General features: G+C 40.5%; 1 protein-coding gene across 1 annotated transcript in view; it reads right to left on the reverse strand.

The window, feature by feature from the left end:
- Positions 1–19,402, reverse strand: part of DNAH17 (dynein axonemal heavy chain 17) — a 128,146-nt gene that overhangs the window by 44,910 nt on the left and 63,834 nt on the right. Inside the window, exons 51-58 of the mRNA XM_063293325.1 lie at positions 15,678–15,839; positions 15,082–15,246; positions 13,251–13,442; positions 11,660–11,926; positions 10,839–11,000; positions 7,338–7,571; positions 4,974–5,138; positions 1,946–2,041 (exon numbers count right to left, since the gene is read on the reverse strand). Coding sequence (XP_063149395.1) covers positions 1,946–2,041; positions 4,974–5,138; positions 7,338–7,571; positions 10,839–11,000; positions 11,660–11,926; positions 13,251–13,442; positions 15,082–15,246; positions 15,678–15,839 — 1,443 coding nt within the window. The remainder of the gene's footprint in view (positions 1–1,945; positions 2,042–4,973; positions 5,139–7,337; positions 7,572–10,838; positions 11,001–11,659; positions 11,927–13,250; positions 13,443–15,081; positions 15,247–15,677; positions 15,840–19,402) is intronic.

Consider the following 19,402-nt stretch of genomic DNA (forward strand, 5'->3'; position numbering starts at 1 on the left):
TTGGGTTGTATGCATGGGAGTGCTATCACTTCAGATGCTACATTACAATCTCTGTTATGAGTCCTGAAAGTGGTGATCCCATGGGTGTTCCTTTGATTTGTTGGTATATTTGTCCATCAAACTGAAAGTAGGTGGTGAGGCAGAAGTTGATGAGGTCCATGATTCTGGGTATTTCTATCTTAGTGTATTTGGCTAGGTTGGGTGTGTTGTGTAGAACTGCTGCCATGGATTCTTTCACTAGTTCTGGATCTATGGATGTAAAGAGTGCTGTGACATCGAATAAAACCATAAGTTCATCTTCTTCTCTTTTTAGGTCTTTGATTTGGTTGAAGTATTGTAGTGGGGAGTTGATAAGAGTATTCACTCTCCTCTGTGAGATGCCCAAGATTTTCTGTAAGTTCTTTGACTATATTGTATGTTGGGGTCCTGGTAACAATACAGTTGGATGGAGAGGTATGTCGGGCTTGTGTATTTTTGGGCTTCCACAGAAGTATGGGAGGATGGGTCCTCTGCTTTTCATCCAACACTGTTCTTCTTTTGTGATTTGATGTGTCTTGGTTAGGTCGTTGAAGTTCTCTTGATCAGGTTGTCCACTTCCTGTACTGAGTTGGTGTTTACTGAGAAGTAGGTTTCTTTGCCCTGCCACAATTCTTTGGCTTCTTGTATGTATTGTGTTCTGTCCATCATAATCATGGCTTGGCCTTTGTCTGCTGGGAGGATGGTGATAGTTTTGCCCTTCTTTAGGTTTTTGAGGGCTGCTCTGTCTTCTGCTTTGAGTTGGTTCTGCTTCTGTGTTCTTCTGGTCTGTGGTATGATTGTCTGCCTTACGTCTTCTTGGGTCTCTATGGCAAGTCCTGTGGTTTTAAATGCTGCTTCTAGGGCTGCAAAGAATAACTGATTAGCATTGTCTATGTTATAGTTGAGACCTTTCTGAAGGAAATTGTGTTCTGCAGTGGATGGTGGGCGGCTGGACACGTTGACTACCCATTCGAGTTCAGGTACCTCTTTGCTTCTGGGGTTTAGCTTGAGCAGTTTGGTTTGGAGTTTTGTTGTCCTTTTTTCAGCTTGTCTTAGAGAGGTAGTCTTGATTATGGTTGTCAGCATCTTTGTGTGTTCTGAGGTCATGGTTTGTTCCAGTTGCTCCCTGAGGTTATCTATGGTATGCTAGTATTTGTTTAGTCTGAGGTGAGTATCTATGATCATCGGTCGTATCATTTTTCGGCCGCTTTGTTATTTTCCATCCAGCTGTGCAGTTTATTGGAGGTTTGTATCTGACACTGGTGGGCAAGGCATGCTGTCATTCGTGCAGAAAGAATAGCTGTTCCTGAGTGGAAGTTTGGCTGGCAGGGCAAGCTACTGTATATAAACACTGGCAGGGCAAGCTACTGTATATAAACAGGGAGCAAACCCCACTCCCCAGCACTGATGATGTTACCTAGCCAGGTAATGAAACGTCTGCAAGCAAACAACCAGGCTCAGAGAGCACCAAGGACTCCACAGTTCAACCCTGAGCTACAGATATTCTCTTCTGTTGGAGTATGGGATCTACAGAATTTTGGAGCAGTACTTCAGAGGCTGCATTGTCTATACAGCTCCATCACAATCTTTGATATAGCCTTCCAGGGCAGGGGCTCAGGCTAGAAGTGATCTGGGAGTCTTGGTATGTTGAACAACCTCAGGCTAACTGAACTTTTTAGGTTTTCACTTCATCTTTTGTTGAACAGGAAGTATTTATCTCAAGAGTTTATCTGCAGTTTCAGAACATGAGAATTTCATAATTGATGGGGCCTGGAAATAGTTCCTGTAAGAGGAATCAATTATCCAAACCATGCTTCTGTCTCTGTGATCTTCCTTCATAAAAATAGAAGTATATTTATCTGTTTAATCAATCACATTTTGAAACAGAGTATATCTCACTACTGCGTGAAAGGCTAAAGGATTTTACCTTATTGAGAGTGTCCAGAGCTTCCTGAGCAGCAATCAGTGCTGGTTCAGCTTTAGCCAAATCAGTTTCGCAAGCCCTTTGCTTTTCTGATACATTCTGGGGAAGGAAATACAAACGTTTACCAAAGCTATTTGTGCAAACATATTTCTTACTTCACCTTTGAAATTCTGAGATTCAGATCCCCTCAGGATTCCCTTCCTATCATTTGTTACATAAGTAATGCTAAGAAAGAGGGTAATTTGTGAACACGGGCCATGAGCAATCTCAGAAGCTTGGTAATGGAAATTTCATAAAAGGAAAGCTGTGCTTTTAGAACACCCAATGAATGGATTCAGAGGAATTGCCAAGTAAAGAAAAGCACAAGCAGAAAACAGTGGAGGAGATGGTGGCTCTGAAGTGATCCATGCTATCTCTCCATTGTTGCACATGCACCTTCATGTATGACTGGCATATGGTGCATTGCAGTTTCCAGTGCTTCAACACATATTGGAGAGAACATATGAAAGGAGTTGATCTGCAGGGAACAATGTGTACTTTCATGGCTAAATTCTTTAGTATTTTTAATGTAACAGGGTGCACTGTGGCAAATCCATCAATAATGTAAATCTCTCATATTTGTTTAAAAGCATCTCATCTTAACTTTAAAAAATTATGACCTCTTCTCCCAATACAGAGTCTTCCAATTAGCAAAACTAGTTAGTGGAACTTGGGGCAAATAGCAACTGATTAAAGAACTATTGTGGGGGCTTCCGGTGGGAATATGGTGGACTGAGCAGCTTTGCCCGCGAGCGCTGCAGGCAGAACTGGCATCGTGGCAGTTTTTTCAGGCACAGGCTGGCTTCTCCTGTAGCCCAGAGCATTTTTCTGGATTAAGGAAAATGCTTGGAATTGACCCATTCATCCTCCAGATTGCAAGCTGTCACCAGGAGATCGTGGACAGTGTGTGCAATTGATGGGTAAGACTTCACCGGGAGGTTGGGACTTCATCTTTTCCGAGCTGTGCTGCTGCCCCTTAAAGGGACAGTAAGCCCTACCACCCCCCTTCTTAAACACCTAATTTTACTTTTAAGTTTTTGTACCTAAGAGAGCCTTCTTACAGAAAGAAAAAGCAGATTCTCTTAGTGCTTATCGTTATTTCTGGATTTAATTTTTAAATTTTTAAGTTTTGGCTTGTTTTCCCATTTAAAGTTTAAGAAGGACTGAAAATAAAGAATTACCTTCCTGTTGCTATATTTTTCTTTCTTTCTTTCTTTCTTTCTTTCTTTAATTTGAAGGATTGAACTTTTTCCCTACATGTTGGATTTGCTGTTTTGAATCTTTAGTTTTCTGTTCAATTTCTTTGGGATTGTTTGTTAAGGCACTTTGTGCCAGTTTCATTCTGATCTTTTTCCTGTTTCAATTTCATTGGGAGCTTTGTATTAACTCATTAACTCCTCTCTGTGTGAGTCAAGTATCTAGAGGGTGCCATAATGTACTGCCTGAAAATGGAAGATTTCAAGGAGATTCTTTCAGAGTTTCGTTGTGAGCTTAAGCAGACTTTTAAAGAGACTCTCTCAGAGTGCCGTCAAGCAATTCTGCAGAATATTTGGGACATTGGGGAAGAGATTATTTCTAAACTGTGTCATCTGGTTGAAGAAGTTATGGAGGAAGATGGAGATTCTGACAAGGACGAAGACTTTTTTACTGACAGTAAAATTGAAGTAATGTCAGAGGAAGACTACATTTTGGTATTGAAGGAGTTAAAACGACAGATCCTGCAGATCACATGGAGAGTTGCAGATTATATCTGGGATTGTTATGGCCTTCTGGGAGATCGTTAGGAGAAAGAAATGTTTTTTGCTGGGAGGTCTGAGATTTTAAGGGGGGCAGCTGGGCTGTTTGATTTTTGTAAGAAAAATGCCTTGGGTGTAATAGGGAGATATGTAAATGCGTTGGTATACTTTGAGGAGGGGTAAAATTAAGAATGTGTAACTGGATGGATAATGAGGCTATTATTTAATTTCTCTTTAGTGATTTGGATTAATATCTATTTGATTTTCCTAAGCTTTGTTTGATTTGTAAAATTTATAAGGTATTCATAAGGTTAAATAATAACCGCTTGGTCTTTTAGGTTTAATATAGTATTATTAAGTATAAAAATAGACAATTTATATCTTTTTATAACTTGATCTTTAGTATAGTGGACAGAAATATATAGAATAGTGGTGGGAGGGAAATAATTAAATTAATATTGTTTTATGGAGGTGGGAAGTGGATTTAGAAATTTATATAAATATATATATATTCTTTATATAAGGGGAAAGAGCAATTGCATTAGGGATTTTTTATATCTGTTAGTGGAAGGATTTCTAGAAATAATGTGATCTTGGTTTGATATAGAATAAGGGATTGACTATGGAAATTGCTGTATATTCTTCCTGTTGAAAGTCGGAAGTCACCTTTCTATGTAATTTTCAAAAATTCTTTTTTCTTGTGTTTTCCACTTTTAGTTCTTTTTTTTTCCTGTAGTTTTTTGTTTTGTAGTTTTTTATCTTTGCTTTAAATTCAATAAAATTCTTTAAAAAAAGATTAAAGAACTATTGTTGGTTATACAGATAATTAACGTACAAGTGAGTGGTTAGAGATTATGGGAGCTAGGGTCTAACTCATCTCAGTAGGGAAAGCTATCCTGGGTGGCCACTGGTGGTGACACCTGAATTCCACTGCAACCCTACATTTCTATGAATTGGATCTCTGACTTGACTTACATTATCAGAAACTACTGATGGTGATAATGGAAGTAATAAACTACTGACTACTAAAGTCCTCCCATAGTTTGAAAAAAAGATGCCAGGAATTAAAACAAAACAAAGCAAAACAAGTTATCATGTAGTTCCTTCAAGGGTTATAGACAGAAAATGTGTCTCAGACAAGGACTTGGTTCTTGCATAGGCCTCCATAGGCATTCTTTGGTTAACTGGCAGCTTTCTCTTTCCTCCTCTTCTACAGTGTAAGCACCTGTCAGTTCAAAATGAGAAAAAAACCCTACCATGTTAATGACTTGCACTTTGAGCTCCTCTTCATCAGCAATTGCTTTTTCCCTGCTCACTTTCTCCGTTTCAACTCCCACCACCTGAATCAGTTTGTCAGCGTCTTCGTTCTTGTGCTTAAGCTCCAGCTCCTGAACAGCAAGTTTGGCTTTCAGATCATCAACCTACAAAGTCCAGCAGGAAAACAATCTCTAAAATGGAGCTGAAACAAGATGTATGTGTTTTATGACTACTCCTGATGAAACACATCGGCCTCTTGCAATTACTTTTCTAGTCCCTCAGAAATGGATTAAAACTGTCCATTTAGAGTCAGAGCAAAAGACATTGCCTTTACTCTGAGATGGCTTCCCAACACCAGTATACATCCAACTAATGATAGGTATGTGATGTATGTATGTATGTATACATCAGCAAGCCAAATTCAAATGAAGGCAATGCTTTCTGCTTTTGAGGATTTAGAGTTATGACACAATCACAAGTGGAAATTATTATTATTATTATTGCTACTAGTATTTTATAGTCATAGCATTTTTCATCCCAAAGGAAAAATGACTGATGGTACAATTTGACATAATCATGCTTCCTCCGTGATTTCCGATTGCATGGGATCATTTCAGAGAATAGTTGTTCTTAAAATAAAAAATAAAAGCTGCAGACTGGGAGGGGGGAAAAAGAAGTAAACAAGGATGAAGTAGAGTGTGAGATGTTGGCATACCTAAAAATGTAACTTACATCTTCCAAAAAAATTGTGGGAAACATCTCAGCATACCTTCCAATACATCCTAGTAAAATATAAAAATATTTATCCCCAATAGTGCTAGTACATATTCAGGAAATCTCAGCACCTATCACCTCCTCCAAGCAAACCAAGTAAAACCATCCGGTAAGTGTAACGCTTGAGTGTTCCTGCATGGCTGACTTACAGTTCTTGCCTTCTCTGCAATTAGTAACATCTTCTAGGAGACAGGTTAAGTTCAGAAAGAGTTGCAAGAGGAAAATGCTGCTTTTCAACAGCCAAAGTGAACTCATGAGTGGTTTTAATAAAACAAAAAAAACCCAGAGACAGGACACTCTTAAATGGCATATTGCATATAGCCTTTTTTTTCCTCTTCCACTTTTCTTTGGAGCTGAAACCAGCTCAGGCAATAAGGACAATTCCATAATCCCACCATTTCCATGCAATTCCTCAAAAGCAATCTGAAGAGCATGTGTGACTATCTTCACATCTGGCAATATGAAATGCCTAAAACAAGCAAGCCCAGCAGCAGTAAAATCTCTTTAACTCTATTCCATACAAAATGGAAAGAAAGAAAATGAAAAAAAGCAACCCTCAGGAACCTGGCCCTTTGAAGGCTGCTCATCCAGCAGACCAATCCTTATTAGTTTTGCGGGGTTTTGCAGTCAGTTTTGCACTCAGCAGTGCAACGCCATCAAGGCAGCATTCCTCTTACAGGACCTAAATTCAGGAACCAGCAGGGGTGAGGCAAGGGTTCCCTCTAAAGAGGAAATAGAGCCACAGCATCTCAGAAAACAAAGGAAAGCAAAAGCAAAACAAGATTTGCCACTGTCTCAATTACATGTTGATAAGCTGGAAGTAAATTAGTCCAACTCTCCAACGCTGTTAATATCAGGAGACTGCATAGAACTGAAATTGCTTTCAAACTACAGTAGTGGAGAATCCTTGTATGGAAGCGTCTTTTCTCCTCTACAGTAGTCTTTTGGCCGCCCCCTCCCCCCTCCCCCCTCCCCCCATAAGATGCAAGAAAACAGTGAAGACTCCCTCCATTGCAGCAGCTTTTAGAGGGGGATTTTGAACACTTCCCCCCTCCCTCTCATCAGGAGAAAACATTAAGCAGCCTTTCTCTATCTCCATTCTTCAGCTATGATATTTGGGCTCCCTACCTCCTTAACTGAGTTTGGCTATTTAAAAAGAACAGAGGGGTAGGGTGGAAATTACTCAGCTCCAGGCAGCATATAATTTTCTGGGAACATTAGGCAGTAGATTAAAGGTGGTGGCTGAATGTGGTTGCTCATCTGGAAAAGCTTTCAGTTACATGCAAATAATTAATTTTAGCATATTATTGGAGAACTTAGCATCACCTTGGAAAAAAGAAAAATATTCCCCCGTACAGTCTCTTACCTCAGATTGGAATTTCAAGACTAATCAAAACAGAATATTTGCATCACTCACAAATCCTCTGAGACTAAAATAGAGCAGCCAAGACACTTTTCTGATAGATCTTGTTAAACCTGAACTGAAATAACCAGTCACTACATGATAATCCTCCGTAGGCAGCCAATAGGGGCCCCATGTTGAGATCTGACAATTGCTGCAACCAAGAACATTCCATTTGCCCACAAACCTGTGAAGCCGTACTTTGGAGTTTCATTAAGCCATTCTCCAGCCTCTCAATTTTAGCAATCAGTTCCTTTCTTTTTTTAGCTAGGAGGTTCTGGTAAAGTTTGATCTGTTCCAGGAAGGTCTTTGGGGTGGTATAGTTATAACGCCTTTCAGTGGCCAGGTAGATCTTGGACATTTCATTGACCGTTGTATGGACATACGACATAAACAGGGTGATGGAGTTTTTAACCCCAGGCTGCAAGAAGGACCAGAAAACATGAGGCCAATCTGTACAACAGCAACTTTGTTCTCCCTTTTTCCCTCCCCACTTTTCTTTTTGTAATTTAGAAGTTATTTACTTATCATTATCTTAATTAAATTAAGACTTTATTATATCATTTTAAATTTTTCATTAGCTGTAACAAAATCCACACATTTCCATACAGGCAATTATGCGAACTTCCATCTTGAACAAGTCCCAGGCCCAACTGCTACTTGATAAAGCTACATTTGCCTAAAGAGACAAACTGGAGGCCAAACAGGGACTAATGGGAAATAATTTGAATGAAGTTGGTTGACTCAGTCAAAGAGCTTTTCCAACCATTCTGAAGTTCTGCATTTGTTAATGTGAAGCAGCTTCACTTGATCAATTTTACCGTTTCAATATTTATATTTCACCTTTCCTTTATCCTCCATTTTTCTCCACAACCACAATGCTGTGAGAGGGGGGCTCTCTCCCAGGGAGATTCCATGTCAGAAAATCAGCTTGAACCTGAGCCTCATTTGTCCTAATTCAACACCTTCACCAATTTACTACTCTCTTGCTCCCTCTTCTAAACTCTTTTGGTCACTTCAGAGGAAAGAATAAAATACAGGAACAAACCAACAGTTAACTCACCTGAATCAGTTCAGATTGTATACAATGAGCATACTGGGGGTGGAGCAAAGGCAATCCTTTGTCCAAGTTTAAATAAAAAAACTCCCATTTATTTTGGTTCCTATCTCTGCCTAATGTCAGTGAACCTGGTAACATTAAAACTGCACTTCCTGGGAGGTGCTGTGTCAGAAACAGGCAACTCAGAAAGTGCATGTTTTACACCTGATTAAGTTTTGGAAATGTTAGCTTCAAATTCAACTGTTGCACACAGTCGAAAAATCAATGTTATTCTGCGGACTTGAGGTTTTGCATGCTCCACATTCCTTTCTCTAAGAATCTGATATAAACACTGTGGTATAAGAAACAGAATCTATTAATACTAAATGTACTTAGGAAGAGAAAGCATGTACAGCAAAGGAACACAGACATAAAGGCTCTGGTCAATATTAGAATTTTTGACAAGTCCCAGGAGAACACTGATGTTAATGATGTACACAAGTAAAATTACATTGGGCTTATACTGCAGTTTTTAAAAAATCTGGAATATACGTCAGAAGGAAAATAAATAAATGTATCATGCTCTTTCCAGGAAACAAAAGCTCCAGGCCAAAATCTATAAAGTGGTATTTTCAACCAACACTATGTGAAGCAGAGACTATAACATAAAAGAGAGACATAATGACAGAAAGAGTCGTGGAATATATAACTGCTTATGTAGAAAACATCCATCTTGGCACCAAAATCCTGCAACAGCAAGTAGAGAGGCAGTCACAATTCTTTCCAAGGTTGGACAATTGGTAACTAGGCAAACAATATCATTTTTTCTTATTAAAGCTAAAGATTTTCCTTGTCTTCATCAAATCTGTTTCCAAGATTTCCTGTCCTTTGGGCAATTCTATTAACATTTGCAAGAGAATAAGCCTCTTAAGCTCTATAGGCTTTATTTCTAAGTAAACATATTTAGAATTAGATTCTAATGTACATGTTGCATTTATGAAAACAGTTTGCATGCAATAAATACATATTCCATATTTATTTAACATATTTTTATCATTATATGCTGTGTCTATCAAAAAGGCAGGATATGTAGACCTTACTGGCTAGAAGTTAAAAGGCTTCACCATGGGGACACAAAAGATGCCCTATGGTATATGTTTGTGATGTGGTTAAGTACCTGTGGAGAAATGCTCTAATAACATTTGGGAAGGGCAAAGGATGGCCCTGACGCACTGCTTTATATTTTAAATGATTATCTGAAACAGAGAGACAGACTATGAGCAGAATAATGGTCTTCAGTCTGACATGCTGCTGTTTGAGAAGACTCCTGAGAATACCATAGACAGCCAAGAAAATAAACAAATGGATCATTGAACAAATCAACCCAGAGTTCTCACTTGAGACACAAATGACCAGGCTCTAATTATCCTACTTTGGACACAATATGTGAAGACTCAGCTCTCTGGAAAAGGCTCTAATGCTGGGAAAGGTGGAAGGAAGGAGAAGAAGAGGATGACCAGCACCAAGGTGGATGGACTCAGTTACAGTGGCAATGGGTGCACCATTGGAAGACCTGAACAACCAGGTTGGGGACAGATCATCATGGAGAAAATCTATCTAGGTGGTCGCTAAGAATTTACACAAACTTGGTGGTATATAATTAATTAATCAATCAATCTGACATGCATTTTTTGGTCAACCCTTCTATAAATTACTGGAAAAAAAATGGTTGGTCATGAGATACACACTGATCTTTCCTAGTGATCTGACCCTGCTTAATTTCCAAATCCAGACCGCTTTGAGCAGGTGCTGCCATCTACTGAAACTAAACCCCTTTTTGGGCTGAGGGCCACACTTGGTCTTTATCACATCAAGACTGTACCTCAAAACTGGGTGGAACCAGAACAAGAAGTAAGAGGCGCTGGGACAGAAAGGATTTTCAATTTCTGTCATATTAACATTGACAATGTAGTGACAAAACTTAGATTGTAATTAAGGTTTGGGAAGGGAGCATGGGTTGCTCACCGTGGTCTGAAGAGACAGAGAGAATGGCCATCTGAAACACATTTAAGAATAAAAGCATCTAGGCGGAAAAATCAAAACGATGGAACATGGACAAAAATGGTTCTATTCAAAGCCCAGAGATGGATACTGATGGAGTTTTTAAAGGTTAATAAAATAACTCCAAGCAGCTAACAACAATCTTGCAAAGTAGAAGCGTGAACCAAAACTTGCACATTAAGCTTAATTACGTTCAGAAAATAATTCAGTCTTCACACAGTAGGTAGCTGAAGAAAAGAAAAAAAGGTAGCTTACATTTATTCAGTAGATCTGGATACAAGTAGCTTCATAGCAGAAAGCATTTATTCATCACTGGTTCTTTGTAGACACTTTCTATGGAAATAGAAAGTCTGCATGCAAGCGAGATGAGAGGACGAGAGCTGCATTCTGCAGCACCTCCTGCTTGCAGGTGTGCCCAAGAGGTAATGGAGATTGTTAATCCCTAAACCCAATAAGGAGGAGGAAGTGGAAATCAGGTGACCGATGTGACATCCCACAAGCACAATAGAGATGTGTTTACTAGAAAGACCCTCTTATGCTTATGGGGCAATGCTGGGTTAACCCCCGATAATTCCAACAGATACATACCTCAATTCCTTCAATCTCCTCTAGGAATCTTGCACTGACAGACACCAAGGCATCTTCAGGCCATTCATGAAACCAGTCAATAGCTGTGCAGTTCACTACAGCAGGGAACTTTCTGGCCCTCACACGAAGAGTAGATCCCACAGGAGAGAAACATAGGATTACCTGGGGAGGGAGTGAAGACCATCAATATGCATAATCATAACTATTAATTATTCAAGAGCTTTTGCTTCTCAAATGTTATTGGGGAGTCCCTGTAAATCTCTGTGTATCAAATCTACACTTGAAAACTACTCCCCTGTTTAAAGTGAATACTGTAGATATTCCTGCCTTCGTTTATACAACATCCAGGTGTTGGCTGAAGCGGGTTCATATCCTATCACCTTGCCACATGGCATAAAACCAGAAGTTAATATTTCTTTGCATCAACTATCCCCACTCCCTAAAAAAAGATTAAATGTCCTCTCCTTCCCTCACGCATGCAGTAATAAAGGATATTAATCTAGTTATTAATAATTATACACATATTCAACTTTTCCTCTAAGGCACATGGTAGAGTGCACAGTTCCATCTTCCAATTTAATCTTCACAAAAATCCTGTAAGGTAGGTTAGGCTCTGAATGGTGGCAGTGTTCACTCATTTGCCCATAAACCATAATTTACAAACCCCAGCGTCTTCACTTCATAATGCTTAGCACGAACCAACAAATCATCTAATAGTGTAAGCCAGTGTGTGAACCCAGTAACTGGTTAGCCCAAAATAATTCAGTAACTTCATGGCTGAAAGGGATTTGAACCTAGGTCTTCCTAGTCCAGGATCTTACCTTTAGTTGTTTTCGGACCTTGTCAATGAAGAATTTCCAGCAGTTTTCACGAGTGTCCTGCAAGCCCATAGATTTTACCTGAGGCCTCATGGAGCCAATAATATTTTCCAGTTCATCATCCTGAAATAGCGCTGGGATCTCACCAGATGCCAAGAGGTCATTGATCAAAACCAAAAACTGTTCTTCAGCAACCTGTGAGTCTGTCATAAGAAAAACGGTAGGGGTATTCTTCACAGCAGCTTTGATGTACTGGGAAGCCAGATCAGCCTGAATCACAGAACAGATACTTGTCAGTTGAGCATCCCTTCTACCTCTTTCTAGGGTTGAACTACTTAAAAAATCCTGAATTTGATGTAGAAAACTTTACTATGAAAACTGGTTAGATGACATTTAGGACAACATTTCATTTCCAAAATCATTGTCATATCTGTGAACTAGAATCACTGAATATGTGAATGTTTCTGACTTTGATTCAGAATCAACCTTACCCAGAGTTGTCTCTGCCAATGAATTTATGTGAAAGCAACCAGCATATTCCCTGATGTTCCCTAGGTGCCACCCTTACACTTCCCAAGCAGGCTGGCACAATGCAGCCTTCCCTGACCCAGGGCTCTAAAAATGTGAGAGTACATCTCCCAGAACTCCCAGCAGGGAAAAGAAAATTCTGACTGGAAAGTTTGAAAGTTTTATTCCCAAGATGTCTGGAAGGCACCAGGTTAAGTCAGGCTATTTTGGAAGATTGTCTCTGAGCACTGATCAGGACCAAAATACAACAGTCAAAGCCAAAAGCCAAACAAGTTAGGAAAGCATAAAAGGTGCAGAAATGCCTTAATTCCACAAACCCATTGCAGAATCCATTGTGGAATAGGAAGGTTTACAATCAGTAGGCATGATGTATACAAAAATAACCTCCTATCACATACCACCAGTTTCTGGTTTACAGCAGGGACGTATAGGCTGCACTGTTCATACCTCATACAATCCCCTAACACTTTTTTGCAGTCCCAATCACAGTCCTCTGTGCTGATACCATTTGGCAGCAAAATGGGGACATCTGGCAAGACATCTGGGGGTGACCGGATGGGAAATCCCACAACATAAATTGATATTAAGGTTCTTCTGGACTGAACACATCAATTCCCACCCCTCTTTAAAAAAGAAAAGAAAAGAATCATTTTGGATCTACTCCTTTGGTGATATCGCCATGTCACTGCCATGCTCCCTGCCATAAAAAGGCTACCCACCCCTAGTCTAAAACCACAACTCTGAAGGCTTGATCTCAATCTTCTCAACAACCTGAATGGAATTAACCCCTCTTTTATATTCTTTGACGCCTCCTGTTTTATAATCCTGAGCTTCTCCCTTAGCTTCCTGTCCATCTTAGGTAGAAAGGTCTCAAGTTCCTATTTCTGGAAGTATGCCTATGATACATGGCATCACAGCATGCTGATAATGATGTACTCAGAAATGCTGGTTTGGGTTATGATGAATAATTTGCCAGATAGCTGTGCCTAGCATTTATCTTCAGTTTTTGGCCTTTTCCTATGATTTTTGAAATTTGCCAAGATATGCCTGGATTAATTGTCCTCACCTTGAGGTCCGGAATGCCATAGCCCTTCTTCAGAGTGATCTGAAAGACATCCAGGGAGCTAATATAGGCAGCCAGTCGAGACAGGCTCTGCTTGCCACTGCCTCCAACCCCCACTAACAGAGCATTGCCTCTGGGAGACTCTAAGATGCGATTGATCCTGCAGACATGGGACACGGCGTCTTCAAACAGGACCTGCAGTGAACAAGGAAGACAACATGGAGCAGACCAGAACAATAGAATGAGATTCCACATCTTTATAAGAGGGGCAAGCAGGCAAACCTGAGGCCCAGGGCTGCAGATAGCCCCCCTTGGGGTGGCCCCCAGAGTCCTCTCCAACCACAATTGTTGAAAGTCAGTGGCATTTTAAATGGTGAACAAAGCAAAATAGGGCAACGTATTTAACACCCCCGACTCCACACCCCCAACAAGAAAAAATAGAACATCATGGATCTGCCCAGCAACACCCACTTCGTTTCACCGCCCAGCCAATAGTAGTCTTTGTTTTTGTCCAAAACCTTAATTGCAGCATCTGCCACAGAAAATTTACTCATGGCTGATCCTCATCCTAAGCTGGATCCTATCCTAATTGATGCTCCTGGGTTTTGGGAATGAAAACAGCCCATGACATTTTTATCCTGGCCACTGACCCATCCTCCAATTTCCATCATCTAATTTACTGCTCTGCCTATTAATTATTCACCAACTCCAAATCCTAATTTCATTCCTATTACCCTGAACCTTGTATAATTCTGGATGTTTGGCAGGATTCCAAGGAGTCATGATTATTTTTTTTCTTATTCCATTTTTTAAAGATGTGGAGCCCAAGAAAGTTAGCAATGTCTGTAAAATTACAGAATTATTCAAACTTGCTTCAGAATTTACTAACTATAAGATTAAGGGGGGAAACAAGAGTAAGAAGTAAACAGTAAAAACAGAAAGAAAACTCTATTGGTTTGGGCATAAGGGCATTTGGGTGGCATGATGTCAGCCTATGGCACTTAGCACTAATTGGTGCGTGGTTCTTTCTACCACTGGTGAATGCTATGACTACAAGCATCTTTCTGTGGTTTGGGGGTTGCTGTGTTATCTGAGTGGGTGTAATGGTTGCCTAACCTAACAAAGCCAGACTCACAAGTGGGCTCTAGGAAATCTGGTTTATTGAAGGATTAGTATGCAAGTACAGAGGAAGCTGAGAATGAGCAAAAGCGCGCCAAATACAAATTAAGAACCCTCAGCTCAAAACGTAAGACCTCCCCCCACCCAGCCGTTCTAACCGCCCCCCCTCCCAGGTCCAGTAACTGTCTTCACCAGTCCTGGGAAAGCAACCTTGAGCATTTGAGAAAACCCAAACACATTCCATTCCCTCAACCAAGAGATAACAGTCCGGGCTAAGGCAGCCTCCCTTTCCTGCAAATCAACCACGCAATTAACAACTGACATGTGAAGTGTTACAAATCAAATAACTGGCACATGAAGTGTTACAAATCAAATACGTGGTTAGCAAATGACATGTGAAGTGTTACGATGTACCAGGCACATTGAAACAGTGAACATGACAGTGGGATGCAATAGCTTGTCCCAGCTAGAACAAGCAGGAAATGGATCCTATAGGGAGGACCAGGTTAAATAAAAAAAATAGTGCCTTTACTAGAAAGAAACAACTTGGTCTTCTACAAATGTTTAACTTTGGGACTAGAACTGCTATACCTCAAAGCCACCATAGTTAAAGACTGTGTTATGGGAATTGTAGTTCAGGCACCAGTTAGTTTATCCTTGCTCCATATCCTCAGCAGCAGCATTTTCTGTTTGGCTCAGCTCCAGTTTCACTTACCAAATTCATCACAGCATTGACCTCATTGTAGCTATCCAAGGCTTCCACCAGCAGCTTATTCAAACTCTGTACCTTGGAAACAGGCAAATACTTTGGGTCTCCAATGCCCTGAGCAAAGTGGCAAAAAATGTTGGGCTTTGCAAAGATAATATTTTCACCCAGATCCTGCAAAAAACAAACATAAGCCACAGCTACATTTTATCCGCTTATCAGCTGCTTTCTAATCTTGGATTTATTTGAACCAACAGAGACAAACTTTGGGATTAGTTCTCTATGGCTGGCCTGCAGGAAAAAGTCTGGATGGGCATTTTGGCACAAGAGAACTTAAAGAAAAAGAGTAGAAAGTTAGCACATGAGAACTGGGCTCTTTGCTCTACCTAGATGTAACATTTCAGATTCCCTACTTTAATGAAACCTCTGTAAACCTGTATAATCCTATATGGTGTATATTCCTATATGGGATTCATTAGCTTTAACAACTAATAATGGAAAAGTACATTTGGCTGAGTCCAAAGGCACTTTTGAATCTCACCAGGAATCTCAACTGGAGGAGGAGAAGGGAGGGGGGAAAGCAGCAGCAGCAACAGCTCCCTCACCTCAAAAAATTTCTTGCAATTTGCCGTCATGACCCGGATATAGGTCTCTTGGTCTTTGTCTTCCACAAGTTTATCATAGTAAACCCTCTCGGCTTCATGCAGCCACAGCCGGACCAGATCAGATGGTATTTTGAGGCACTCGTGAGTGGAGAACAGTAGTCCCTGGCAGAGAGAGACCAAAGCATCAGGACTAGCTGCCTGTCGTGGAGGCAGGGCTGCTGTCTGCTGGATATGTCACTCTGTCAATGTTTTCTGAGAGCATCTTTAATGCAGCCCATCCACTACACCAATATTTCATTTCTCTTCTTTCCAAGGCCTCAATTATGTTACCCTTTTTTTTTCATGTGGTGGTTAGTGTCCAATGTTCTCAGAGGGCGCTATAGAAAAGATCTCCCAGATGCAGAGAGACCAGAGGGAAGCTGGGAGCAGGATGCACTGCCTCCATGACCTTTGAAGTTCTATACCTAAATGAGCTAAGCTGGAATAAAGGAGACATCTGCAGACTTCAAATCTATGCATTGTTTGACAAGAGAAGGAATCAAGCATTGTTACTGAGACTGTGGATGCCTCTCCTGGATGAGATTTCTCTCTGACATTTTTCAAGGTCTTAGAGATGAGGGGTTGTGGTTGCTCTGACATAAAATGATCAGGCTGAGGTTGACACAGTGAACCTTGGAAGCAGGATAATAAGCACTGTAAAGATGCTAAGGAAAAAATAGGAAATGGATGAATCGTATTCTGAGTATGAATCACTCTGTCTCTCTCTCCCCCCTCCGCCCCACTACTGGGTACATATACGTATGTAGGTGTACATAGAGAGATGGGATCCCACTCCTATTCCTGTAAAGGACAAGGATGCATCAGAACTGATACTTGACAAAATACTTTCATAGTCTATTTCCAATTATCTCAAAAAGATCCCTAATTTCTGATCTCTTTGTTACCACCTCCACATGAGTGTCAGTGAAAAATGCTCTATCATTATATATACGTTTTCAGAAAAACTCTCCCACGGATTGTGGTTGACCTTTTAATATATATGATGCTTCCAAGCTACACACCCTTCCAATAAGTCACTATTTCAGTATAGCCTGCCTAATCCCCATTTTGGAGGGAAGAAAGACGGAATAAAGTCAAACCTATAATCCAGAACAGGAGTGTCAACTCTTCCTAGGCTGAGGCCTGGAGCCACACTTACTAAAATAGTGGGTGATTTCAGGCCAAAGGCTACATTTGATTTCATTTCATTGATAGCTAATTAAATTTAAGTACATAGAGTTAATATGATTGTTCTGTAGTCACATTTAATGCTTTCAGGAAGTGGCATGTGGCCTTGGTGCCACAGTGTGTGCATCTCTGCTCTACTCTAATGTTTCAGCAATATCTTATAAAGGAGATTCCACTGACATAATCTTCTTTGTCACCATTGGAAGTTGATCTTCTTTTAGGTGTGTAGCAATAAATAGGCCTGAGCTGCAAAACTGGACTACCACTTTTTATCTAAACAGATACAGGTAGTCCTCACTTACTGACCATTTGTTCAGCGACTGTTCAAAGTTACGACAGTGCTGAAAAAGGAGACTTACAACCAGTCCTTGAAGTTCTGGCCATCCCAGCAACCCCACTGTCAGGTGAATGTGATCTGGGTACTTGGCAACTGGTTCGCACTTACAATGGTTGCAGCATCCCGCAGTCACGTGATTGCCATTTGTGACCTTCCCTGCTGGCTTCCCACAAGCAAAGTCAAGGGGGAAGCTGGCAGGGAAGAGCACAAGCTGCTCTGGTAAGTCTCTTGCACTCCCCTGCGCCCAGCAGCAGCCTCCCCTGGCCCCACTGCACTCACGCCAAATGCTGCACCTTACCTGCCTGCTGGCCTGCTTGCAAGCCACTTGGGACTTGCTTAACCACCTGCAATCCTCGCTTAACAACAGCAATGGGGAGTGCCAGGATTGCTGTCACTAAGTGATACAGTCAAGTGGCATTATGCTTCACAACCACATCGCTTAGTGACAGAAATTCCAGTCCCAATTACCGTTGTTCATTGTGGACTACCTGTAGAGAAAACTCAAGCTCTTTGCAACTGAACTAGTGGCTGCCTGGATCTTTGCAACCCAGTACTTGAACCCTTAGCTTGAAGAAGCTGAAAGATACACTGGATATTATAGAAGAGGGATTGAAGTCTTCCCCTCTTTTCTATGGGCTGTTGTGCCCCAAATCTTGCAGCCCTAGAAATAACAAAACTGACTGAAGCCCACTGGCCATTTGAAATTTCATTAGACTGAACTCAGAGTCAAATAAGTGACAGGAAATAGAACTGCCAAATGAACAATTATTCCTAACACTGCTTGCTAGCATCTTGGCCAATTCCTACAATGATCAATTAATGGAAAGATGAATCTGAAACCTCTTTTCCAAACTGAAAGGACTATAGGTCAAGGAAAATAAATTTCAGGGATAACTCCAAAGGATAGTGTGGGATAGTGGGCACAGGGCCGGCTCTAGGCTAAATCTGAGTAGGCACCAGCCTAGCGGCACCACATTTTAGGGAGCACCAAAATTGAAAAGACTTCCAAAAAACAGAACAAGAAAGCAAAAAGCAGTAACAGCACACTCTGTGAGCCAGTGCACCTGCTCAAGGGTTAATCTCACAGTGTGAATATGGTGAAAATGTCCAAGAAAAGAAAACAAAATGTCCAGGGCTGAAAATCATAAAGCTCAAAAACTTGAAGAAAAAAAGAAAAAAGAAGGTGCCTTTTTGAAATTCCTAACAAGATCAGAAGATGAGCCAAACCATAGGGGGTGGCAGAATATTTAATTTATCTATTTATTTATTTATTATTCAAATTTCTATCACCTATTTGCCTAGGGCACCAAAATGTCTAGAGCAGGCCCTGAGTGGGCAGATGTTCCCCTAACACTTCTCCTGTTATTCCATTTGCTCCTCTAAGTTTTAATCACAGAATCATTGTATATAAATAAATAAATAATATAAAAAACAATACTTTTGTTATCCCCACAGTGGTCTTTGCCACCCTTTCATCCCCACAAGCTAATTTTCTGAAATTATGTCTAATCCTTTTACCTGCTTCTCATTAGAGAGATCCGGGAAAGGAAATGAAAGAAAAGGGAATAACAGCCAGCTTGGTCCAGTGATTAAGGTACTGGGCTAGAAACCAGGAGTCTGTGAGTTCTAGTCCCGCCTTAGGCATGAAAGCCAGCTAGGTGACCTTGGGCCAGTCTCTCTCAGCCCAACCCATCTCTCAGGGTTGTTGTTGTGGGGAAAATAGGAGGAGGAAGGAGTTTTAGGCATGTTCACCGCCTTGAGTTATTTATAAAAATAATAAAGGCAGGATAAAAATGAAATAATAAATAATAATAAACACCCCAAGACAGAAAAAAAGCATTGTCAGCACTATTTAACTTGATTGAGAATATTAGTGAATCAAATACAGAAAATCTCAAGAAAAAGCAATTGGTCAAAGGACAATTGAAACAAAAAGGATTCAGCAGTGGGGTGTGGGGGTGTAGGGGGAGTTGACCTAACAGCTAATTTGATAGCATACTGTACTACATCCCTTAAGCTAATTTTGGCCCTTGTATTTGTGTTCCGGTATCAGTGGAACTCAGATCAGGAAGGGCCATAAAAATAAATCATTCCTTGTTTGATTCTTAGATACGCAGACCTCTGTAAAGTGAAAGAAGAGTTATTAATGATGCTGCTGCAT

Source organism: Candoia aspera, chromosome 2 (genome assembly GCF_035149785.1).
Source record: "Candoia aspera isolate rCanAsp1 chromosome 2, rCanAsp1.hap2, whole genome shotgun sequence".
Classification (NCBI taxonomy): Eukaryota; Metazoa; Chordata; class Lepidosauria; order Squamata; family Boidae; genus Candoia; species Candoia aspera.